This window comes from Sus scrofa, chromosome 1 (genome assembly GCF_000003025.6).
Source record: "Sus scrofa isolate TJ Tabasco breed Duroc chromosome 1, Sscrofa11.1, whole genome shotgun sequence".
NCBI classification, from domain to species: domain Eukaryota; kingdom Metazoa; phylum Chordata; class Mammalia; order Artiodactyla; family Suidae; genus Sus; species Sus scrofa.
The window spans coordinates 36,029,854-36,057,331 of NC_010443.5; the positions used below are offsets into that span (position 1 = coordinate 36,029,854).

A 27,478-nucleotide genomic window follows, 5' to 3' on the forward strand; every position below is an offset into this window, starting at 1 on the left:
AAAAAAAAGACAAAAAAAAAAAAAATTGGGTTCGGTTGACATTTTTGTTCCATTTGACCTGCAAACTGAGGGGAGTTGAACTGTTGTGATCTAAGTGTTTCACCTTAGCTCTGTATGGGGGCAGTGTTTTCTCTGTCTATGACATGTTCTCTGAATTTAAAATCTGGGTAAGAAACAGGTCATGCAGTATAGATTTTAGCAAAGGGAGAGACACTTTCCTCAACCTCTGCCTGAGAGCTAGAGTCAAGGTACTAATTATAGCACTGACAATAACTCACATTGTGTCCTTGGGTCACAGTGTGTCCTTGGGAGTTCAACTCTCTGGGTCCTTGTTTTCGTATTTGTTAAAAGAATAGCCTTTAATGTTGTGGTGTGATAATCAAGCAGGTCATCATTTTTCATGAAATTCTCAGGCAAGCCCATGGGCAAGGCCCACACAGGGCTTGTAGACCAGACTCCACATGATGGGAAGCATCCCATGAGATAGAGGAAGCAACAAGAGCCAGCCCAGAGCTAAAGTTGCTGATCTACCCATTCCTATGTACGAGGTCATTTATACCTATCCGTTCAATGAGTCAGATTCCCTAAATGGATTTTATACTGCTAACCCTCATTCTGAAATACATAAATTTCTTTAAGTTTAATTGTGTTACAAAACAGTCTTTGTCTAAATAGTAGTATAAGTTACCAGCAAGCTTTAACAGCTAATCCAACAGTGCCAGGTGTTAAATGGTCTCTCTGGTCCCGGAAGCATGAACATATTTAAGATAAATGGCCTTTAAAGGACTGCATGCTATACCTTTAACAACTAAGAAAATCTAAACGTTTGCCCCTTTCCTGGGTAGAGCAATACCACAAACTTTCTGCAACTCATCCTGAATTTCTGCCCTTCAATGTCCCTCAGAACTGTTTCCTATTTTCTCCACAGTTTGGAACTTATTACCTCTAATCATCAGCCCTCAGGACCTACAGTGAGATGAAATTAAAGTGCTTTCTCATGTACCTTTTACCTTATTTCTAAGTTATTTTTCTGTGTTTTTACTGAGTAGAAGGGGGCGGGGTGGGAAAACTGAACCAAATTGAGCCATGAACTGTTTCAGGAAAGTTGTTTTCCAGATGCTTCTGAAATTATCTTTAAAGTGTCATCTATTTATTTCATTCTCACAAAAACCTTGTTTAGAAATAAATGTTTCATGTGGACCCGAAATGGTTAAACTACCACTTTAGAGTTATTACTCCAGTACTTTAGATCCTAATGGATCTGTCTGTGGGGACCCCAGGGGTGTCCTGGAGACTATCTTGTACTGAATCAGGGGGACATTTGTGTGCATATGCCAACATCACTGCAGCATCAAAGGTTCTTGTAGCTCTAGCCCAGGGGATTTTGAGATTTAGTATGTTGTTTCCCCATTTGGTTTAGCATCTGCTCCCCAACTGTTCATCAAACTCGTAGCTGTAGTAGCTGCACACCATTTAAAAGAGGGAAAATATAGCCTGACAGTGATCCGTTATTTAGACAAACAACTTGTCTGAGGAACCTCCCCTCAAGGAAACACAGCCTGCAATTAATCAGACCCTGGGACTGTGTCCTTCTGTCAGTTTGAGTAAATCGAAAATCCTCTCCTGGTCTCTGAATACCTATGCAAGCAGGACATTACAACAAAGCAATGTGAGAGAAAAAAGTGAGTTTTTTTTTTTTTTTAAACCATATCAGATTTGGTTCTCTAAGTCTTTGATCCATCTCCTGAGTATTAATGGGCTGTTTCCAGAGAATGTGTTTCCTCCTTTCGGAAAATAACTTTGGTCACTGGTTGACATTAGATCTTGGTGGAAACTCTTAACCTAAGGTGGAAATTTAGTTCAAGATTAAATATATATACATATATATATGAACACATACATATATATAATTACTATAAATAAAACTTCACTAAATAATGAAACAAAATAAATCTGTAATGATCAGAATAATTGAAACAGCTATTGACAGTCCCTAAGAAATAAAGGTGCACCCACAGGATGTTAAATTCACTGTGACATACACTGAGTAAGGCTCATTAAGATGATATCTTTGTAAAGAAGGAGGGAGAGCCTCTTAGAGGCAGACTCCTAGGCTCTTGTGAGATGGGACTTGGAGCAGCACTTTGAGACTGACATCATCTTAGGAGTCCCTTATCCCATCTAAGTCTGAGAGCTTCTCCTCACCAATACTGACGCACTCCATGGTGTGGTTATTGGCTTCCAACCCTTCTGGGCAATTATCAAGGCACTTTCCAAGGTGTAAGTAAAATCCACTTTTACACTTTGTGCAGAAATTTTTGTTGAAACAGGTATCACAGTCAGCTTTGCATTCTGGAAATGAAAAAAGAAAAGAGAAATATACTTTCATTATTGTCACATAACTACTGTTGGTCCAGTTCTCTATGCTTAGAACTCAGGCACATGCAACTTCCGTGTCAAACAAACAGTCAGGGCTCAAAATTATTTTGCCAAACTGAATTAAAGATTCCTCCATAGTTATTTAGTTGATATACATCAGTTATTGATTTCAAAATTATTGTACTTATTGACAGGAAAAGCTTTTTGACAAGAATGTTTATAAGATCAAGTGTCTATTTATATTAAATGATAGTGAAAATGTTTCATTAGAACTTTAGTGAAATGTATCAGGGTATTGCCTTTGTGCTGCTCTTGAGGTCTATTTGTTCATTCAACAAATATTTGATTGTCCCATGTGTGTCTAGCACTATTCTAGGTATAGCTTGACAGCAGTGCACAAAAGAGCACTAAGGTCCATACTTCACAAAGTTTACATTCTAGGAAGGGAGATATAATAAACAATAATAATAGTTGGCCCTATATGGTGATTACTATAAGTCAGACACTGCTACAGGTATTTTCCAATATTAAATCATTTAAACTTTACAATAACCCAGTGAGGTTACCTGTATTATAATTTCCATTTTAGAGATAAAAGAACTGAGGTTCTGAAAGATTATGTAATTATCTCAGGACCACAGAAAAGAGTGATTTTTGAAGCCAGGCAGTCTGGTTCCAGGGTACTTTGGAAAAAATAACGACAAAAACAAAAAGTAGGAAAAAGATATGAAAAATGGCTGATAAGGGGAAGAGGTGGATTATTTTGTATAAGATCATCACGGAATGCCTCACTAAGAAGGTGATGTATGAGCAGAACCTTGAATGAGAGAAGAGAGCCCTCTAAGCAAAGGTGTGGGCAAAGGGCTTTCTAAATCATCAGGACAGTGAGTGTAGAACAGTAACTGCAAAAGCCTTGAGGTGGGAAGATCTTGCAAGAAAGCCAGCAAAGTTAGTGGCAAATGGGTTCTGGGGCAGTCAAAGGAGATACGTTTGGCAAGGAAGGCAGAGCCACATGTGGTGTATGACAGTGGAGTGATCTTCCTTAATTTACATTTTGAAAGGTTACTGGCGGATGGAAATGTTCTAAAATTAGGTTGTGATGATGGCTGGGCAGCTATAAGTATAATAAAATTCATTGAATTAAAAAAACAAGTGAAAAACAAAAAGAAAGTTTATTGGGTCTACAGTATGGTGAGCAGCCTCATCAGGGTCCAGAGGAGAAGTGATATGAGGGTGTTTCCAACGTTTACTTTCAACTGATAAACATTTTAGTTGCTGTACTGGAACCCTTGTTGAGGTGAAAATAGTTGCATTACTTTCTTGGGTCGCTCATCACTTGGATTTTGTGATGGTGAGAACTCAGACGGCATTGGGGCTTGCAGTATTTTCTATAGGTCCCATGAATAATAACCATGTTCTCAGTTTTTGCTTTTACCACGAAAAACAAAAACAAAACAAAACAGAACACGCCTCAGAACTGGAGTGTTTTTTATAGCAGTGAAAAATTTCCTGCCCAGAGGGCTCAGTTCAAGTATGATTTATCCTAATTATCAGGTAAATGTGATTATTTACTCAACACTAAATATTACAAACAGGCTAGAGGCCATTTCAAATCTGGAAAGTCCCCAAGGATGAGATAAAAACACAATTTTGGGTAGGCACTTACTTGTACACTTATTTATATCTGGATATCGAGTTCCATAATATCCACTTGGACATGAAGAGAGACACACTCCAATCTGCTTCATGCCAATTCTTTCCAGAACAAAAAATAGTTTGGGCTTACATGACAAACATCCATTGTAATCTGAACATGTTGCACAGCCTCCTTGGCAGCCTTGACTGACGTTAGGATGCACTGGGGGACAAATGTAGAAAGACAAAAATAAAAGTTAAATCATAAGTATAGAAGTTCAATGACATTCTCTGGGCAGGATACACATTTTCTTTCGTTAGCTTTCAGTTTGTTGGTAATGGGAGAATGAATTGGGAAAGTTTCCCCCTTTTCCTGGTATTTCCCTTTAACAGGTACATTAATTGTTTTTAATTTCAAAGTTCTTAAAATGTGCGCATTTGAAAAATAAGAATGTATTGTCTCAAAATAATTATAGGTAATACATATTTAGTGGAAATATCCTCACAGAACCAGCACCCTGGCAGATTAGACACTGGGTATTGAGTGCTTATATACTGAAATCAATACACAGTTTTTTTTTTTTTATTTATGTGGTGGATGATAAGCACATGTCTCTAATTTCTTCAGATAAGGATGATAACATAGCCTGGGGCTTAATTTGAGTAAGAATACTGCTTTCTAAGATATCTTTTTTCAACTCTAGTCTATCAGAGAATATAATTTTACTCTTCAAGGTAAATGGACTCTGCAACTATGTAGCTATTCAGACCCTGCTTTCAGACAATGCTTTCCTAAAATATTTCTTCTCACATGGGTTTAATATTTATCAGCTCAAATGGATATAATGGTGAAAGGGTGATGTTTATCTTAACAGTAGTTCCACATGGGTCATATGTGAGGATTTATAATAATATTTATAAGTTATGGTCAATATTTATCTTTTGAGAGAGAAGTCATAGTTTTTGTACCCTCATCTTTCATTTACTTAATGAAATACATATTTCATAAGGACATGATCAGTCCATATTAAGGGCTGTTACTACAGATATGCCTGAGAATTCCAAGGTTTCTAAGAGCCACCAATGTGTGTGTTGAGACTATTTGTTGGCAAGTCTGAACAAACATAAACAAACATTTGGAAGATTCATGTTTACTTGAGATCTGGACAACTTTAAATGTTTTTTACGCCTGCTAACTAGTCATGGACACTTATGTGTGAGTTAACGGAAGGCTGCTGACTGAGGTGAATTTCTCATGTAGCTTGTGTTTGGGATGGTATCCTCACCTAATACATTCTCTGTTCAAATCCAATATTAATAGCTTTCTTTTCCCTTTAGGAATCCAGAAGGGAAAAATCCTGACCCTTATGAGAAGCAAGGTTGATGCGCAAGAGTGCAAAGTGATCCTCTTGTTGTTTCTGATTTCTGTTGGTGGTGGGAGGGACCTTACTATTATCAAGTCTGTCTTCACAGTGATGTTTGATTATCGCTAAGTTCTTTGCTGCAAAAACAAATCTCACCCGGCTTAGTTAGAACGGGTACCCATAAACTCAATCAGCATTACCACAGGGGTGCATGGGTTAGCTGCAAAGGGGTCATTCAGTTGACCAGCATCCTCTGCCTAGAGGAAACCATCCCTGAATCAGCCACAGGAACCACAAGCAGCTCATTCTCATTCCAAGACGTTTTGTAAATAAACTGAGGAAATGTGTGGGGGAAGGGAAGTCTGCTTTTCCTGTACATGCTCCTCTGTGGGGTGGGGTGGACATATAAAGTGGCACAGGAGGTTTAGACATTATAGGACCTGGGGGACTTGTAAGTGAATACTGCCTTCCAAGTAACAAGGTCATTTTTCATGCCAGTAACTCCAGCATTGGGGACTTACAGAAAATGTGTACATATTTTAAAGTGGGGAAAGACCCTTTAAAAAAAGGGAGTGAAGAGAGCTCCGTGTGTTCAGAATCTAACTGACCCATTTCAAAAAGTGAGGGGTGTAGGTAAAAATCTGTAAAACCTTTTCATAAGGATTGTTGATGGAAAAGTGGACCTCAGTTTGAAAGAAAATCACTCCAAGCTCAGGGTAGTAAGTGACTCTGAATTTAAATGAAGATAGATTGAATTGGTCCATGTCAACCTATCTCTATCTCTGAAAGGCAGTTGCTTTAAGGAAACACAATTGTAATTGACTTTTGTCAATTATAACTTTAGATAGATCGTTATGTAAATAAACATGATTTACATGTTCCCATCCCCCCAAACTAATATACCTTAAAGCAAATTTTATTTAAAAATTTGGGTTTTGAATGTCTGTAGATTTCTCCAAGAGAGAGCTCTGTATGGGTCCCACTATTGGTAACAATTTCTTCCCCAATTATGAGATGTGCCAGAGTACCCTGCTCAATTCCCTCCTTAAAACTTTTACTGACAAAATCTAGCACAATCAACTCACATATTGTACTACAGCTGTTCTTTCTGCTTGCTCCTCACCCTGCCCCTCATATTTTGCCTTTTTATTTTTTATTTTTATTTTATTTTTTGTCTTTTTGACATTTCTTGGGCTGCTCCCGCAGCATATGGAGGTTCCCAGGCTAGGGCTCCAATCAGAGCTGTAGCCACCGGCCTATGCCAGAGCCATAGCAAACTGGGATCCGAGCCACGTCTTTGACCTACACCACAGCTCTCGGCAATGCGGGATCCTTAACCCACTGAGCGAGGCCAGGGATTGAACCTGCAACCTCATGGTTCCTAGTCAGATTCATTTCCGCTGTGCCACAACAGGAACTCCTAGACAAAAGTTTTTAACAAAATAGTTTTGAATAAATAAAGAGGACGTCATTGCCCTAACTGGAAAAGAAAATTCCTGTTGGTTTTTAATCAGGGAATTTTGAATATGGGTGGGTAAAAATAATGGCAAACTTTATTTCTTCACAAAGGGTTAAGTATTACATTGTGGAAAGTGGGAAAAAAAATCAAGACTGCAAAGCTCAGGTTCTGATTCTAGATTTTTTTTTTTTTTACAGTTGAGTAAAGTGGCATTTCACTTTCTTGAATGCTGTATAAGGATCACTCAAATTATGCAGTTGGTATTACACAACTAGATACAAATTTCCCAAACTTCATCTTAAGGCAAGAGTTTTTACTTTTTATATGAAAACCACAGACAACTTTGGTCTGGATTGACTCTATCAGCCCTTTCAGCCTTAAAATCTTATAACTCTAAGAGAAAGAATAGAATTGTTTTTTCATGCTGCTTCTTTTTTCCCACTCTAATAATTTAACTTTATTTTCTATTTCTGAATTATTTTTTTTTCAAACAATGTTTTTGTACTATTATTTTACATGAGTATTGGAGGTGTTGGTGATGGGGAGTCTTCCTAGAATATCTAACTTTTGAACTTAATCTTAGAAAATGTGTCAAAGTTATCAGTATGTAAGCGGTCAGAGTGGGGCTGGAGGTGGGAACACTACAATTGCTCCCATCAAGGAGAGTGGCCTGAGTTCCCTGCGAGTGATGTTTAAGTACTGCTGAATGGAGGTATGAGGCATATCAATAAAATTGGAAGCACAGGATAGACCTAGATTATGAAACCCTCTGTGGGCTTTGCCAAGGAAATTATTCTGTAGATTTGGGGGACTTCAATCTGGAGAGTGACATAACACATTTGTATTAGAAAAGCAATTTCCCTGGCAGTGTGGCAGGCGTGGGAACTAGAAGACTAATGCAGTAATCAAGGAAAAAAGACTGACGAGAGCTTGAAATATAGCAGAGGCAGTGTAATGGGGTGAGGGAAGGATGGATATTCCAAGGATATTTAGGGGGCGCAATCAATCAAATAGCTGGCCAACAGAATATGGACTGAATAAATAAGAGGATTTGAGGTGTGTTGTGCATTCTAGCTAGTGAAGAGAAAGGAAATAAGAGAATAGAAAGGCTGAATTAAAGCCTGCAGTTGGAAGGCTGGCCCAAGGTACACAGAATAAGTTGGTCTACAAATATAAACATGGCTTGCGGTCACTGATTCTGAAAATTTTATGAAATATCCAAAAAGTGATGCTTAGTAGATGGAGCTTAATGTTGTGAGGCTTGCTAGAGATATACGAGAGAGTCTCTTAATTAGAGATCTATTTTGAAAGGGGGAGGCGCTGAACAATGCCAGGCGAAAGAACTTAAATCAGAAAAAGAGGAAAAGATACATTATTAGCTAATTTTAGTAATACTTTGTATTTCTATACCATTTTGCTTTCAAAGCATGCCTCTTACGGAAAGTTAAACTAATTGTGGTGACTGCTGTTAGTAAGGGTACAAGCTATCGCAATTATTTATAGAATCCCAAACTAGGACTCAAAGAAATGCTGTAAACTACTGGACAATGGTGAGTTTAGATCAAAGGTTAGAATCTAGATCTTGGGTACCTAGTAGGAATCTCTTTAGATGTAAGCTTTAGATGTGTAACGTGGGTAAATATGAGTGGGAAAATGGCAGAATTCGTGGGGACTTTAAATTGAGAACATTTGATTACAAATGTATCAAATACATGATAAAATTTGTGTCTTTTCCTAAAATTGGGAAAGAGGAAAGTATCTTAACTTGTATATGAAAGTTAAGTATGAAGAGTATATCAATGCATAACTTAAACCAATTTTCAGTGTCTGAACTGTCGCCACTCCTTGTGTGACATCAATTTCTCTAGCCGTTAAACAAGTTTTCCTACCATTTTTCTGTTTGATAATCTCAATTATGATGCATAATTGATGCTGCTGTTCCTAAAGGCTATTGTTCTGAGAGTTCATTTAGTCTCTTAAATACATATCCAGGACTTAGAGTTTTAAGTGGTCCTAGAATATTTGGTAAATATACATATTTATTATTTCAGTGTTTATGATATACCAAACCAACTGCAGCATTGAGATTTAAGTTCTGTTTCTGTCACAATTTAAGTATATGCTTCAAGAATTTGCTTAACTTTTATCCCCTGCTAAAGCCCAACTGCAAATCCTAACATCTATTGTAAATTGCTATGCAGAAGAAATCCATTACTGCATGCTGCCAATTACTTTATTTTTATTTTTATTTTTATTTTTTTGTCTTTTTAGGGCCGCACCCAAGGCATATGGAGGTTCCCTGGCTAGGGGCTGAGTAGGAGCTGCAGCTGCTGGCCTACACCACAGCCACAGTCACAGCCACGCCAGATCTGAGCCGCATCTGCAACCTACACCACAGCTCATGGCAATGCCAGATCCTCAACCCACTGAGCAAGGCCAGGGACCAAACCCGCAACCTCATGGTTCCTAGTTGGATTCGTTTCCACTGTACCACGATGGGAACTCCCTAATTACTTTCAATGCTCATTTATTTCTGGCTAGAGGATTTCCAGAAATTTAACTGACTTGAGGTTTATAAAAGACATTTGACTAAGTTCAAAGGAAGTGCTAAACATGGGAAGGCAACACTTTTATAATTCAGATGATCAAGAGTTAATAAATTAACACATTTTGATAAAATTTATTTTTATCAAAATAAAAATTTATTTTTAACAAATGAAACATGCAGATTCTCCGTAAAGCAATCTGGTCTTCATAACATTCACGGTCTGCTCTTCTCTGTGTAGTGTCTTTAGGAGACAGGGTAAGGGAAAGAGACCAGTGAAATTCTATAACCCAAGTTATTTTTATATCTGTCCTTTCTTCCATGTCCTATCCTTTCACAAGTCCATCCACATTGACTGGAAGCTTCTTGAAGGCAGAAGTCTAGCTGGTCTAGATAATTTTCCTTGTAATTCTCAGCTTCTACATAGGGTAGCTACTTATCAAATAGAGTTTTTGATTATTGAATGGATGAAAGCAATAAATAAAAAACACAAGGCTTTTGTTGGTGGCTTTTTTTTTTTTTTTTTTCTTCTTAGGGCTGCACCCTCGGCATATGGAAGTTCCCAGGCTAAGGGGAGAATCAGAGCTACAGCTGCCAGCCTATGCCACAGCCACAGCAATGCAGGATCCAAGCCGCATCTGTGACCTACACCACAGCTCAGGGCAACACCGGATCCTTAACTGACTGAGCGAGGTCAGGGATCAAACCTGCAACCTCATGGTTCCTAGTTGGATTCGTTTCCGCTGTGCCACAAAGGGAACTCCTTTTGTTAGTGTTTTTAAAAAATAATAAAGATGTCAAAGCAGTAGACATTTAACAGAAAATACCTATATTTTAAGTGAACTGTATCTATGAACATATAGTAATCAAAATTTTAAATCACATATATTCTGAGGATGCTTAAATATGAAATAAATCACTCAAAATAAAATAACCAAGCTTTTCTAGATGCCATTTACTTCAGTTATCCATTCACCTAGAGAACATGCAGACTTTTTTTCTTGCCTAGGTTAGGACAATGCATTTCTATCATATCTTGGGACTTGACTGTTGTAGAATCAATCTAATGCTAAAAATTTTAATAATTTAGCAAGTTCTATGAAATGAACCCAGAAAGTATTGAGAATCAATATTTCTTATTTGTTTATAAGTTAAAGTTTCCAGGGCAGAACCGATAATGGCTAGATATGTAGAACCACTTGGGCACCTTGGGAGTATAAGATACAGACAGCAAAACATCAAAAGCTGTTTGAATAAATATAATCACTGATTGATGTACAATACTCCTTTAACATTCTTAAACAATGACACCTGGATGAAGAGAGGTCTATCATAGTCCTCTATTATTATTTTGACTAATAATTTGTTGAAAGAGCCTCATGTTTATACATGCAAACATATCTAGATTTTTCTATTTTTGAAATACCATGTATCATCTGGGATTTTAATGTTTTCATATACCAATGTTTTAATCATTAAATGAATTAAAATTCACCTGTGCTACTTAAATATGAAAATTCATGTGTGTGTGTGTGCACATGCGTGTGTTAGACACATGACACCCACAAATCAATATCATAGACTTTAACTGACCTGAAGCAGTTAGTTAGAATAATAGTCTGCCACATCTTTTGTCCCAGTGAATCAACTTGCAATCCTCTGAAAGTTTGTGCCCAGACCAATGGGTTCACAAAATTCCTAACAGTCTCAGAGAGAAATGTATTCAGCAGCTGCTGAATACAGCCCAGTTAGGGCTCCACCATTATTATGTGGGAAAACATACTGTTTTTAATGGAAACTATTTCTTTGAAAACTTGGAAAATCTTTCTCTTTCTCTTACTGAATAATAATTTCCTGAAGGGAGTCTAATATTTATATTCTATAAATACTTTAAAATAAAACCACAGCAATAAAACAGACCTAACATTAAGTAGCAATTAGCTAGACTTTCCACTAAAATCAAGCCAGCTCAAAATATTAAGAACATGGCTAGCAAATTATGGCAGATATAGAATTCCCGAAATCTAAGATATGATGAAAATTTGGAGCTAGATGTCAACTTGGTGGCTAATGGCTGTGCTTTGTCTATCCACAGGGTATGGAATCAGAACTAAAAGTAAAAGATGAAAGTGGGGGTGCTTTTAACCCTATTAAAAACCCTGATAATAATATATATATATTTATATTCATATATATGTATATATATCAGAGTTTTTTTTAACAAAAACTTCTGATGACTCAACACTACACTTGGTGCAGAAAATGTAGGAGTGAATAAGACAGCTGTTTCCTGATCTCATGACATTAGTCAGTTAATTAGCAAGCAAAGAAAAAATTAAATGATTTAAGATTATGATGAGTGTTATAAAAGAAATAAACAGGTGGGTAAGGCAGAGAATAACTCTGGGGAGCTACTTTAAAGGTGGTGGTCAGGAAAGGACCCTTTAAGAAGATTACCCTTTAGCTAAGAGCTGGAAAATGAGAAGGACTCAGCCAAGAAAAGCTGAGGGTGAGGACTCTGGAGCATCAGCTAGTGCAGAGGTTTTAAGGCTGTGGGAAGGAACTGGGCATGAGGAATAGCACCAGGGGAATCAATGAGACTGCAGTGCTATAAGTGGTACAAGATGAGATTAAAGAAGGAGGTTAGAGCCAGGTCCTACAGACCCTTGTGGACCAAGTAAAAAGCTGGGACTGTCTACCAAGTCCCTTTAGACTCTGCATTGCTAAGCAGATATCAGAAGGTAAGAAAGAATACATTTCATCTGATTTAGTTATTAACTTTAATTTTTGTTAATTTCATGGGTCATGGCACAGAGGCAGCATCTTGTATTCCATGAAAACATGTTTTCTTATTAATTTTTATATTAGAAGATAATGTTCTAACTAGACACAACTTGGGGATTTACATCCAGATTCCAATCTTTGAAGAGACTGTACATTGATCTACATGTACTTTGCTCTTGGGAACATGTTGTTTCTCTTCTCTTCCTCCCATCTCCCTCAAGCAGTAATTTTAGTTTGCTTTAGGGTTTTAAATTTTCATTCTCTTTTATTGGACTAGGTGTGTGGGGGAAGGGGCACTGGTGGTGGTGAGGAGAAATAGGAAAGTTATGAAATATATGACATCATAATAACAAAGAAAAAGAATAAAAAGTGAAACACTTTGCAATCTTGCATATGATCTTTTTTTTTTGTATTTTTCTGAATCCTTGCCATTAGTGACACATACTGACACAGTCTAAATAATTTAGAGCAACAGCACTATAGTTTTCACTTCTAATATAACCTTCATTTTAGAATTCCAATACTATTTTCTTTTTTCCATTAAATGGATTAATAACCTAAGGGCTAATTCCAAAGTTTATTCTTCAAAAGTAGTGAAAGCCTTATTAGTTTTCCTGTGATCTTCGAGATAGCTAGAGTTGATAAACCTGCTGACATTGCAACAAAAAGCATTTGTGGAACAAAAACAGTGTGTTTTCCGTAACTACAACTAGAAAATATATCCTAAAGTTAACGCACTCTGCTATGGGTGTAAAGAGTAAGGTACTGAATCAGCATCTCCAGCTGTTGCTAAAGGAGGGAGAGCTTCTCCTTCTCCAAGTGGCCATGTTCCCAAGTGGAGGTGAATAGAGGACAAGAAGGCGTGGACAGGGGTAACGGAGACCCAGATTCTGTAGAGAGCCAGGACCTGTTGATGAGTTAGTGGGTGGTAATAACAGCATTTTTCATGAGACAGATCCAACAGTGTTCATCCAACAGTGGGAATCATTATGTGCTCTGGTCTGGCTGGGCGAGCCATTTCTTTCTTTTCTTTCTCTCTTTTTTTTAAAGGAGCGAATTAATTAGAAATCAGCATAAACAGAAAATGTAATAGTTTAATAGTAATGAATCTGCATGGGTATGATTCCATAACTTCTAAGTTCACATTCCTGAATGAAACAAACTTCAGTGTGTACTTGAAACAAACTCCACTTTGTTATATTATGAATAAACTTGGATCTTCCTGCAACATAGCACGCTAAAGTAGCATATCTGATGGCTGAAGTCTTAGCATAAGCAAACAGCATACAAGGGATTTGTGGTATTTTAACAGGCATAAGAAGATGTGCAAATAGTGGGTATACCATTAAATCCAGGTTCATGTGTCACATCTAAAATCCTGTGCAGAAAAAATAAGTTTTCTCCTAGATTCACAAAATTGCTGACAGAACAGAAGGTGCTGACATGCACCTTTGAGCATTTTTGTACTTATGTTCCTGGCTCACTGCAGCACCATCTCATTTAGAAATGGGCCTTAAACACTTTCTAGAGCAGCACAGGAACTGGGCAGTGAAAAGCTGGCTTTGGACTCATACAGAGTTGTGACATTTACTAGCCGAATAACCAGAATGTACCTCTTTACCCAGCTATTCATTTAAACAATTGTTTTCCAACATCCAGACACTGTGCTAGTTGATAAGTATCCAAAGGTGAAAACCAATAACCTGTGTCAAGTTTACAGTCTGATTATTTATTTAAACAGTAATTGCTTTAAACTCTTTGAGCCTGGGCTTCCTCATCTGCAACATGGGAATATCCCAGTACTTACTGGGAGTGAGATCATATGTAAGAACCTAGCACTCTTATAGGCACTCGTTACAAATCAATAAGATATTTTGTTTTACCCAAGAAGTACCAACCACATCCTTGTACTGTTTCCACTCTTTATTCAAGGCAGCTGGAAGTGTTAGTCAATAATGACTCTACAAAAACCTCCAAGCAAGGAGATAGGAGAGAGGGCAGAGCCTGCAGCTTCCTTCTAACATAGGTTTGGGGAATCCCAGGGAGCCAAGGATTCACTAACATCATAGGCAAGGACTACTTTTTAAGGACTTGCAGACACAGATTTTAAAGGGTATCAACAGTGGTCTCACACCACAGTCCTCCAGGACTCTAGTAACCCATTGAAGAAAAGAACCTGCTTAAAGAGACTGAAAGAGGTAAAACATGCCTCGGAAATGGTACCGGAATGGTACAGAGAACCTGAACATCTATGGCAGTGATTCTAAAACTTTACTGTATGTGAAAATGAGCTGGAGTACTTGTTGGTAATGCAGATGTAGAGGTTGCACTCCAAGAGATTTTAATTCAGGAATAAAGAGGTGAGCCTAGGTAGCTGCATTTATAAGATGCACCCCAGATGAATGTGATGCAGGTGAAACAAACACTATACTTTCAGTATCATGTCATTGCCATGCTCACAACTAGTATTTCTTCAGTGAATATTGAAAATTCTCTACTAGGGACCAAGAGACAAAATACGGTCCCTGACTCGAGAAGTCTATGATACATTTAGTAAAACAGTCTTTTAATATTCTGAGGGCCATAAATACATAGTTAGAAACTAAGTACAGCAGAAATTAAAAGGTAGGCTCAATTACTGATGGTTAAGGTATTTGAAGACAGCAGAGAGCAATTAGGAATAGTTATGAGACTTGAAAGAAAAGAAGAACTTAGACAAATAGAAAGAGAGGGCATGAAATTATGAACAAGTGTGTTTATGTAGAAATACATAAAGAAGATTTGGGAGAATGGTAAATACAAACCTGTGGAATTTTAAGGAATCTTTGAGGTCTTCTGTCAAATTTCAGATGAGCACATCGATGTCTACAAAATTAGTTTCCAGCTGGTAGAATCATAAACCTTTGGAACTTTAGAGGATTTAGTTCAAACAGCTTCTCCAGAACAGTTATTTAATTGTGTCTAGTAAAACAAACCTTACGATTTTGGGGGCAGCCAATATAATTATTTTACAGCATCTCCTCATGTTGAAAACCTTAAAATATCTCCCTGTAGTGAATGTAAATCTGTCTTTCAGATATTTCTATTATCACAGAGCACACCCAATAAGTTTCCGTTTTCTTTAAGACAGTTTGTCAAAAAATGCTTGGTGCTTTGGATGGAAAGATGGATAAGACCTAGGAGCTCCAAGTTTGACAAAAAAAAAAAAAAAAACTATAAACCAGATTGAGTCAGTGTGGTAAACATTGTGTAAAAAGCCAGGCAAAAGGAAACAACTAACCACCTGGGAACACCTACTTGGGAGACCTGATGTTTGAGCTGGATTTTGAGAAATAAGGAGAAACTGGGTGGGGGTTTGAATTTAATGTTACATGCAATTTGGAGGAATTGTTTATGGACAAATCAGTCACATGATCTAATTTGGTTTTAAATAAATATTATCTGATGGAGAGAAGAATCACAGGAAAGGAGAGACCAAAAGTTAAGAGAGTCAGTATGATTTTATGTTCTGTACTTCACATTGCTGTTAACTGAATTACAGCAGCATTAATGGAATGCAAGAAAAAAAAAAGCATGGATTTTAAAGTTATTTTCAAAGACGACTGGGCAGCACTGATGGGATCAATTTTCAATGGACAAATGAAGGAGTAATAAATATTGATTTGGGAGTTTCTAACTTGAAAGATTAGGCAAAAATGATGTGGTTAACTGAGATAAGGGGATTCAAATATCAGACTAGGATATCTGACTGAGGGAAGGAGAAAAGCAGGTAAAAATTATTGTTTATTTTGAGGTCCTAGGGGTCTTGGGGCTTGGGCTTATCTTATTCTCCTTTTGTACCCTAAATACATAGTGCAAGACTAGGCAATGAACAGGTTCATCGTAAATCATAAAGAATAAATAAACGCTCTCGTTTTTTTTTTTTTTTTGGTTTTTTTTTTTTTTTTTGTCTTTTTAGGGACACACCATGGCATATGTAAGTTCCCAGGCTAGAAGTCAAATCAGAGCTATAGCTACCAGCCTATGACACATCTACAGCAATGCAGGATCCAAGCCATATCTGTAACCTACCCCACAGCTCTTGGCAACACCAGATCCTTAACTCAATGAGCGAGGCCTGCATCCTCAGCATCTTCATGGATGCTAGTCAGTTCATTACCACGGAGACACACCAGGGACTCCTAAACTACCTTGTTTTATTTAAAAAAACCAACAAACAAAAAACTCGTGAGTCACCTGGAGTTTTGATGCCTTGACAAGGATCATCTTGCATTAGTGGCACTCTTCAGGGTTTTTTGGTTTGACCAGAATATAAAATTTATGGAGAGAATAGAAGGAAGGAAAAGTTAAGACCAAACATAAAGAGCATAAATAGCAAGCCAAGGAGCTGACTGTGATGATAACAAAGAAACATCATGATTTTGAAAGGCCATGGAACTTTAGGAAAAGTTGTTCATGCATCATAGGAGTTCAGAAAACAAATGCTTGGGGCATGCTTGCAACCCAGCAGTTCAATCATCACACCTGAGCGTGTATGAATTTAGGTATGGAATCCAGGAGTTTCCCCAAACCGAAGAAAACTGAAATACTGAAGCTGAGCATAATTTTTTTTTTGAGCATAATCTCTTAGAGCATCAATATCTTATTATATTTTCCAGTGTTTGAGATCATTTTCTGATGTTCATTTCTGTGTGATTAGTCATTGTGGTGAGAGGTCCTGGAAAGTTAGACATGAATATTGCCCAGAGCAGGAGCAGAGACACCTGACTATTATTCCTCTGATTTTCCTTCTTCCCCACTGGATGAAACAAATGTTCCTGAGGTCTATGATAACTGATCATTCTACATTGAGACTACAGAGCCAAAAGCTTCAATAACAAAAAGATATCTAACATCGTTCATTTTCCATCATACCCCTATAGGTATGTTACTTTGAGCACTGGATCACCAGAGGCTTTCTGATCAATTTTAATCAGGGATCTAAGTTCAAGATTTTAATTCATCTAACAAATAAAAATGAATTATTATAGACGGTGAAACAGCAAAATGGGAAACTATTTTTCTTTATAATTTTATAAGATAGTGTATAGCTATGAGTATTTTTAGTTTCTTTGAGCTTATCAAAGCTTAAGATTTTATTCTTAGATTAAAACCATTTTTGTTTAGTCTTTTTTTTCTTTGTCTTTAAAGTTTAAATATATTTGATATATTACACTGTATAAATTTAAGGTGTGCAACATATTAATTTGATACATTTATATATTGTAACATGATTGCCATTGTAGCAATAATTAGCACCTCTATTACATTACATAATTATTCCTTCTTTTTAGTAGTTGGTATTGTCTTTATATTTCTTTTTTTTCCTGAACATTATTTCCTTCCTTTCTTTTTTTTAAATTAGAGTATAGTTGATTTACAGTGTTGTATCAGTTTGTGCTGTACAGCATCGTGACCCAGTTATACAGATACATATATTCTCTTTCTCACACCATCTACCATCATGTTCTATTCCAAGAGACTGGGCATAGTTCCCTGTGCTATGCAGTAGGACCCCACTGCCCATCCATTCTAATGTAATCATTTGCATCTTCCAACTCCAAATTCCCTGTCCATTACTTCTTCTCCCCCTCCCCCTGGCACAAGTCTGTTCTCTCTGTGGTCTGTTTCTGTTTTGTTGAAAGGATCATTTGCTCCATATTTTATATTCCACATATAAATGATATCATATGGTATTTGTCTTTCTCATTCTGACTTCATCCAGTATGAGAATCTCCAGCTTCATCCATGTTGTTGCAAATGGCATTATTTTGTTCTTTTTTTATGGCTGAGTAGTATTCCATTGTACATATGTACCCATCTCATTTACCAATTGCATCAAAAAGAATAAAATACCTAGGAATAAACCTACCTAAAGAGACAAAAGACCTGTTCTCTGGAAACTATAAGACGCTGATGAAAGAAAACAAAGATAACACAAACAGATGGAAACATATACCATGCTCTTGCATTGGAAGACTCAATACTGCCAAAATGACTATACTACACAAGGCAATCTACAGGTCCAGTGCAATTCATATCAAATTACCAAGGACATTCTTCACAGAACTGTGACAAAATATTTCAAAATTTGTATGGAAACACAAAAGTCCCTGACTAGCCAAAGCAATATTGAAAAAGAAAAACAGAACTGGAGGAATCAGACTCTCTGACTTCTATCAAAGGTACAGTTATCAAAACAATATGGCACTGGTGCAAAGACAGAAATGTAGATCAATGAAACAGGATAGAAAGCCCATAAATAAACCCAAGCACCTTTGGTCAACTAATCTATGACAAAGGAGGCAAGAACATACAGGGAAAGAAAGATAGTCTCTTCAATGAGTGATGCTGAGAAAAATGGACAGTGGCATGTAAAAGAATGAAATTAGGACATTCTCTAACACCATGCACAAAAATAAACTCAAAATGTTCAGTCTTAATAAATTAGCTTATTTGGAATGCTCTTCCCTCAGAATTCCTGCCCCCCCACCGCCTTTCAGGATGAGCTCACACATGGATATTCACATGGGAAATAACTTAAAGATCTATCAATTCACCTTATCAGCCAATAAAAAGAATCTCCTCCATAACAAAGATTTTCCCTAACTTACATGCCTTTATTGTCAAATCCACAAAATTACACTAATAGTAGGAACTTCACAGGAGATAAATGGGGATTCTGGCAGTTTAGGAAAGGCTGCAGACTCGTAGTAAAACAAAACAAATATTTTACTATCAGAAATCCAAAGGCGAGTTTTACCACCTACTCTGTTTGTGATACTATACAAGTCACTTAGCACCTTTGAGCTTTATCTGTAAAACAAGGATGCTAAAATGTGTTCTGCTCATTTCACAGGGGTATTAAAAAAATCAAATAAGACAAAGATGAGAAAGTGCTGATAAGCTGTGCATAATTATATTGACACATTATTGTTAATAATGAGCATAATGGCACTTTACCAACTCAGGGCCAGATTTGAACTCAAGCATTGTGAGGAATAAAATAAGAATACATTTGATGAGAAAACTGACAACTGTATTTGAAGATAGTATGGATAATTGGTTTGTTTTTTTAAAGTGTGCCCTATTGTGAGTCCTATTAGACTAGGGCAACAGGTTATAGGAACTTTTTTTTTTTTAGGGCCACACCGGTGGCATATGGGAGTTCCTAGGCCAGGGGTCTAATCAGAGCTACAGCTGCAGGCCCATACCACAGAAATGAAGGATCCGAGCCACATCTGCAACCCACACCACAATTCACAGCAATGCCAGATCCCTGACCCACTGAGCGAGGCCAGAGATTGAACCCACATCCTTATGGATATTGGTCAGATTTGTTTCTGCTGTGCCACAATGGGAACTCCCAGTTACAGAAACTTTTTAAGGTTTAGATCTCAGGGAGTAAGAAAATAAAAAAGAGATTGTGAAATAAATATCCAGTGAACAGATAATTCTCCTTGAAATAACCATTAATTAAACAAATAAGAATCAGATTGCCAGAAGATCCACAGAGCGGTTCCCTGGAATGTCAGTCCTTGGAACCATCTGCTATGTGGTGTTTGGTATCACAGACTGGCCCCAGGAGTTGTTGCTACTCTTGGCTCCACTGCGAAATGACTGTAGTCAAGTCAAGTAACTTAATTCTCTGGCTTCTCCTTTTCCTCTTAAGTAACATGAAGGGTTTATGCTACATACCTTATCCCCCTCCCCCCCATCTTCCTACCTTTTAAAATATGTTGCACACTTAATCCACAAGGCTCTTTCACATTTTCTACTTCAGCAAATGGCACCATCCATCGGCTAAAGCCGAATATACAGGAGCACCCCTTACTCCCATCTCCAATCTCCTTTCCTCTGAACAGAGCTCACCTCTTCCCATTTCCCACCACCACTTCTGCTCCCACTCAGCAATCTTGGAGGGACCTTTTAAGAACAGTAATTATGACCTTATCAGGTCCCAGCTTTAAAAATATTTTAAAGTCTTCTCATTAGTCTTCCCAAGTAACCTCTTCTGTCAATTAGCCCAATTTTCTCTCTTACCCTCACTTTTTGTATGAGGAGACAGGTTAGGAGCTCCGTCTCAGTTGCAAAAAGAGAACTTCCCTCATTTAAACTTTCTCTGGACTTCCCCTTTAATGGGCTTAATGAAAAGCAGAGTGGAAAGGGGAAAGTTATGCTCTGGGTCAGACAGAGATCTAGATGTACACTTAGTTCTACCCTGTCTGCCCATGTCATTTTGACCTGTTTATTAATTGTTTTAAGCCTCAGTTTCTTCATTTCTAAAACAATTAACTATATATCATGAGATTGATGCGGAGGTTAAGTGAGATAACATACTAAACACCTGATAGTCACCCTTCTTTACTCAAAACCCTTCATAAGTTAGTAATAACATACAGAAAAGAACTGGGTTGTTTTTCATGTCTGAATTCTGGCAACTAACAAGCTATCAATTGATGTTAGAAAAGATTACTAACAGACTTACAGAAGAAATCCAAATGACTTGTTGCAATGCATTTGTTAAACTTGTGCTTTAAGTAGATTGGATTGTATGTTCCATGTGGTCAAGGGGTTACCATAAAAGGTTTGAAAAATGCCTCTGAGGGATGGACAAAAATGCACTATTTTTAAACTACAATATTTTAATGTTTGTTTGATAAAAGTAATTCCAGTTAATGAACTGGTGTGAAAGTTCAACTATAGAAATTATTCAGTGCCAAAAATGGAAATTTGCTCAGCTAAACCATGCCACTCCATTACAAGCTTTACCTAACAATGCCAACTATGTTCAGAGTTTGCAGAGCAAACTTCCTATGATTGTCACAAACATCATGTTCTATGATGACACCTATTCATTGGTCATAAATTTTCAAACAAGAAAATACTGGGAGGTCCAATAAATTCTGAAGTTTTTAGTTTATCTTTCTTCTACCTTCCTGCTTCTTCTTCACATGATGTCTAATATCTTTGTTTTCCAGAGAAAAATCTGGGTGTTCATTAAGCTTATTTGTAAACAATCTAATTTTCAGTTCTATTTAAATGAGCCTTAAAAAGAAAAGTTACACAGCTTAGAAAGAGTATCTAACAGTTCTAACTATCTGAAGTTGAATATTGTTTCATTATGGTTACTTTTTTTTTCCTCCCTTAACCACAGTGGCATGTTACAAGTGCAGGTTTCATAAGCATTTTGCTCATGTTTGTAATTCCAGCACATACTAAATGTTCAGTAAATAGCTGTTGTAGCTGTTGTGTGAATGAACGTATTTATGCTATTTTAATTAGGACTAAGTTTAATTTTAATTTTTCCCTATACTTTTCTCCCAACACAACTTCTTTTTCATTTGTTAGCTTTTTAAAAATATGATCTAAAACACTTTATGAAAGTACAAAGAGAAACTTGTTCTTTTGAATTCAAGCTCTAACTCCACATTCTTGAAGTTTTGATGGACGGCTGTCTAAGGTTAGAGAATATTACAAGAAGGAAAGGGAAAGCTCTTTGATTTTACTGTTAGAGGGACTTCAAGATCTGTCTCCTGCTTTCAAACAAATGAAAGATTGAGTCAGATTTTATAGTGGATGCAACTGAATTACAGAGTAAATGATTTGTCTAAATTATGTAGCAGAGTGTTAATTAAAAACCAACCCACCTGCCCTCTAATGTGGCATTTCTCTAACTATAACCCAAACTCACAAAGATCAAGATTATAAAAAGGCAATGAGAAAGATATTATTTTCCGTCAACAAAGTTTATGAAGTTTCCATTTCATCTCCTTTGAATCTCTTTTATTATTTTCTTGGCTAAATCATCGATGAATGCAGGATTCAAATGGAATTCAGTTTGAGACTCAACAGTGTTTGATTGTTATTACACATTAGAGGCAAAAAGCATGTAACAACATTATTTACATACCATCTTTTTTTTTTCTAAAAGGCTTTTCAGCAGAAAAAAAATTAATGTAATGTAAAAAAAAAATTCTACTCCTGTAAAGAAGAAAAATTTACATATACTAGTGAGAAATCTTAGATTGTGACTTATCAATAAAGGAACAATTAAAATTCATGGCTTTTTATATTTTAGTAAAGGCCTTAAATCTGCAAGGGAAGGAGGAAATAATAACTGATATATTATTATATCATATATATTATATGTATGCCTTTTCTAGTCAAGTCTCACAGTAATCCTCAATACCATAGATTTAATTTGAAATTCAGTCAATGAAACCTCTGACGTTACTTAGCTGTGTAATCCCCTGGTGTATAAAAACACTTGAAAATGCCATGCAAACAGGAAAAGTACAGAAGTGGAATACTGGTGAGCTTTCACCCCTTGGGGCTAGGGTACCACCCTGTTTTAACAAGTGATATTTGATACAAACATTAGAGCTTGGCTGTTATCCCTTTAGATAGTTCTTGAATAATAACATAGAGACCAGAACTTACATCAGATAGGATCTCAGATGTATTACTTCACTTTGATGGGAATATGGAGAAATAACCAAGACCTGTATTTGAACTGGCAGGGTGATAGAACAATCTGTAATGCCTGCGCCTTACTTTTTATTAAACCATTAAAACACCAGTAGTCAATTTTCACTATTTTCCATTTAAATTAACTCATTTCCCCTACCTTCTGTGCACATTAAAACATGTCATCTCTCTGGTGATAACTTAAAATAATATTTTGCAGTTCAGGTTACATAGAGTTCAATCTAATTCCTGTCTTGATTCTTTTTCCCTTAGTCTTTTCTCCAGTGTACAGTGTTGGAATCTGTGCATCAGACAGCATAAGGCCTGTTGTTGCAAACATTAATAAGATCTATCATTTTGGAACAGTTACTTACACTTTGTTTCATCTCTAATGGAAAGGATTTCTCTAAATATTTACACCAGAACAGTTGTCAGAATGAATCCTGCAAAACTGCTGGCACACTCCCAGGAGCAGGGGGCTGGTGGGGGAGGGGAGGGGTGATTCCTGGTCCTTGGTGATATAATTTTAAGCAGTCTTGGATTTTCAGGAAGTTGCTTGCTAGAATATGAAGAGTCTGTATTAACAAAAAGGTCCTTCAATGTGTAGACCAATTCAAGTAAAGTATTTGAATAGCCACTTTCATTTATTGCTCTTGTAAAAATGGTTCTCCATTTGCTTCGGGTTTAAAGTAAAGAGATGGTTTGGGTTTCAGAGACCCAACAAATAAACTGTATATGAGGAAAGAAACTTGTCAAGAAGTGTGAAGAAATACCAAAATTATTTTATGCAATGGTTTTCAAGGTGCTTAATATATAGACATGACATGTTCCTTCCAAGAATTGCTAAGTGAGAGAGCCAGCATTCAAGAAGGGAGACAGGAGAGAAGTGAAATCTGCTGAGATATATGCCAAGATAAATGCAGCAGTGTTTTATAAATTAACTCGGCTGTCTGTGTGTTTGTTTTTTCTTTGGAAGAGTCTAAAATTAAGTCTGTTCAACTCATCCTAGCCATGGTTTAGAATTTGAGGAGTGGATGAGGCAGTGACTTTGGGCTAGGAAGGATAGAGAAAATATCTTGCAATTTTGGAAAATCTCGGAAATTTTCATTTGAAGTGTATTCTTATCTGATGAACAATAGTACTTCTGCCCCCAAGTTTGTGAATTAAGTCGTCTGGTTTAAAAATTATTACACAGTGGCTTCTGGGATTGTAGGCTCTCCATTTATAATATGGGCAATATATTAAGTTCTGAGGCAAACTGTCTTTAATGAATTCCTGGAATGTCAGTGAGGTGTCTAGGTAGGTGCTAAGTAGCATGAAAATGGTTGGAGGTTCCTTTTGTTGACTTTCTTATGTGCTTAGAAATTAAACTTTGAGGTATGGGCACACGATGCTCACAAGTCTGGAAACACACATGAATCAGGGCTGGGTCCTGGAGGCTCTGTACTGGGTAGAATGGCACATGCTATTGATTGTACTAGGGCCAGTATGCATTGGCATGATCCTGCAAGTCTAATTGGCTTCCAAGGGTATCTCACTGATCTATGTTAGAATCTTGGATTTACATCAAGCTCTGGACCGAACTGGAAAGTTGGATGGATATCTTAGAAATATGCTATAGGAAAGAGGCCCCTTTAAATTATGAGTTTTTGTGGAGGGGATTAAGAGTTATCTTGAGGAAGGCATGAAATGAGTGTGTGAATTGAGGCCAGAGGGACTAAGGAGATGACCTCAGGACTCTATTTCTTGTTACCAAATAAGAATGAGGATCCTAACCCTAACCCTAACCCTAACCCTAACCTTTCTTGTTACCAAATAATAATGTGAATCAACAAATTAGTCATGAACGGGAAAATAAGACTGAATTCTTTTTTTTTTTTTTTTTTTTTTTTGCTTTTTAGGGCCGCACCTGTGACATACGGAAGTTTCCCAGGCTAGGGGTCCAATTGGAGCTGCAGCTGCTGGTCTACACCACAGCCACAGCAATGTGGGATCTCATCTGTGTCTCTGATCTACACCACAGCTCACGGCAATGCTGGATCCTTAAACCACTGAGTGAGACCAGGGATCGAACCCCCATTCTCATGGATACTACTTGGATTCATTACTACTGAGTCACAGATGGCAACTCCCAAGACTGAATTCTGTAAGAAACAAATATTCAGCAGCTTCAATATGTGCTCTTTTGGTTTGTAGCCAAGCAGTATTTGTTTATATCTTTTGTATTTCATGGCAGAAACTCTCTGCCATTTAAAGTAGTGGGACAAGTAAACGCAGGTCATGGTTTCAGTGCTAAGTTTCTCCAAATTAGGATTCTATTCTTAAATCAGCTTGTGGTCAGATCTGAGATCAAAGAAAATCAAATATATGGCCACCAAATTAGTAATATTGTGTTGACAGCAGGTCTTTATAACCCTTTTGTATACACAGGGCATGAGGTCAGGGTTTATTTGCTCAGTTTTACCTGGAGATTGCCAGGTGCCAGAGATGGCTGGCCAGATAAAGAATCTGAATCTGACTGCCTGTCTGCCTTTTTGTGGATTTAAATAAGCATTATCACCCATCCCCAGGTTTAAACAAAGACAGTCTAAGGTCTAAGGTCATAGGAGTACTGAAATATACCGATGTCATTCTGATTCATAGGAGAATGTGAAACTTACCACATTAAGGACAATGATCAGTGGAAACTCTGCATCTTTGTTCAATTAAAGATCTAGCACATGAGGTGACAGAGTATCCTTTTAGGATATTTGATGCAATGCCAATAGTTTCAAAGGTGAAATTTCACTGAGGTTATTAAGCATAAATATATTTGTGCTACTTGAATATTTCTCTATAGAAAGGATTAACAATCTTCTAATTTCAATACATTGAAAGCTTGGAATCAGAGCACCACTTAGTGCTTAATAATTATTGTAACACAGGTACTGACAGCACCCCATTTCAAGGTGGTATTGTTTTCAGTAAAAAAAAGCCCTTAGTTTGCCCTGTGCTTTTTCCTAGCTCTAGAGGTTTAAGAGCACCTGTCCTGGTGTAATGTACTACTATTTTCTTATTTTCAAATGTAGCTTTAGTGATATTATATCTAAATTGACCTTAGGATGTTTACAAAGGTCCTTTCCCTTCCCTTCCCACTCTAATCAGACACCCCTGTACAAAGACTCAGACTAAATTCCTCGGGTTCCTTTATCTACTCAGGAAGGGAGGAGAAAAACTTGCAGTGATGACAGCAGGACTTATGTGTGCACTTGCCTTCATGCAGGCAGACAAGGTAGTTTATAAGATGATGGTGATTTGAACCGTGCACGTATACTGGCGGCGTATTTCCATCTCTTGCATGCTTAGGGTGAATAACCTATTGAGGAAAAAAAATTGGTGGAAAAGCATTGTTTTCTGGTGGATTTCCTGCTCTCTGTAACTCATGATTGCTCCCAATCTCTAGGGACAAGTAACTAGGTCTGACCACGGAGCAATGGCTCAAGCATGCTATGATGACCTCCTCCTCAAAAGCCTGGCTTTCCTCAGTCTAATTACTTTTGGCAATTGTGGTTATTGGGATTTGGCCTAGTGACTCACTAGAACCCAAATTCTCCCAAGGAGCCCCCTTAACAAATGGAATTGAGTCTGACAGGAAGCCCAAACTTCCACCTCACTTTTACATGGAGTACTTGCCCTGGTTTATGGCAAGGTTTGAACACCGTTTGTGGACGAGAAAAGAATAATAAACAAGATTTAATGAAGATAACCACTAAAGAAGAGCACATTAGGAGCGAAGTAAAAACAGTCAAGTTCAAGAATAAACAACCTACTGCAAAACTTAACCCATTACAATAGAGTTAAAACTAAGCTATTTATAGTAGTTTCACTGATCACCAGTAGTATCTAAAGTTAGGCAGGAACTGTAGAAGCTATAAAAGAAAAGGATGTTTATTTCTTATTAGAGGCCATTTTCGAACCATTTCTCTTTTCCTGAAAACAAAGAGGACTCTAGGGCACATTACCAATTATCTGGTAAGACATGAAAACAGTTGTTTATTATTAAGTAGCTTTGCAAAAAAATTTCTGGTACGGCTGATGCCCCATACCCTCTCCTATTCACTGTCTTCCTCACACCTGGCATAGTTCAAGCAGCAAGAACACTGGCTCTGATTACACCTCCCCTGGGAGCAGTGTTCCCACCCGTGAAGCCAGTAGCAATATCTGTTAAACTCACCATCACGTCCTACTATGTGCACTTGGCTATCTCTTCTTGACCTCTTTGGCTGAGCCAGTTCTCCATCAGATGGTCTGGTCTGCACTAGTCGGTGCCCCAGGTTAAACAGTACTCTCTTGATAAACAATCTGGTGCTAATCACACTGCTTTATATTTTAAACTACAATTTGTTTCAAATGACACATATCTCATCTCTCTTATCACATGCCATACAAGTCTATTTTGTCTGTCTCACTGTCATGAAACTGGCATTGTTTTCAACAGTTGCTCAGCTGGAAGAGTTATCCTTGAATTAAGAGTCTAGCAGCACTTCCCAGTCTTGGCTGTACCTTAGAATCACCAGGACTGTTTTTGAAAATGCCGGGAGATTGTTCATTTGGTCTAGGGTGGAGTATGGCTTTTTTTTTTTAAGATCCCCAGGTGATTCTAATTTGAAAATAGGGTTGGAAATCACTGTACCAAGGCCCATAAAGCAAGAATTCAGAGTGGAGGTTACTGTTAATGCTCATGCTAAAAATAATATAAATAAGAGATTTTATGAAGCACCATAAAGATAAATTTTCTGGATAAAGAAACCTAGCCAGTGAAAT

General features: G+C 37.3%; 1 protein-coding gene across 1 annotated transcript in view; it reads right to left on the reverse strand.

Annotated features, from left to right (window-relative positions):
- The window catches only part of RSPO3 (R-spondin-3), an 80,448-nt gene that overhangs the window by 43,869 nt on the left and 9,101 nt on the right, over positions 1 to 27,478 (reverse strand). Inside the window, 2 exon segments of the mRNA NM_001315656.1 lie at positions 2,206 to 2,352; positions 4,046 to 4,237. Coding sequence (NP_001302585.1) covers positions 2,206 to 2,352; positions 4,046 to 4,237 — 339 coding nt within the window.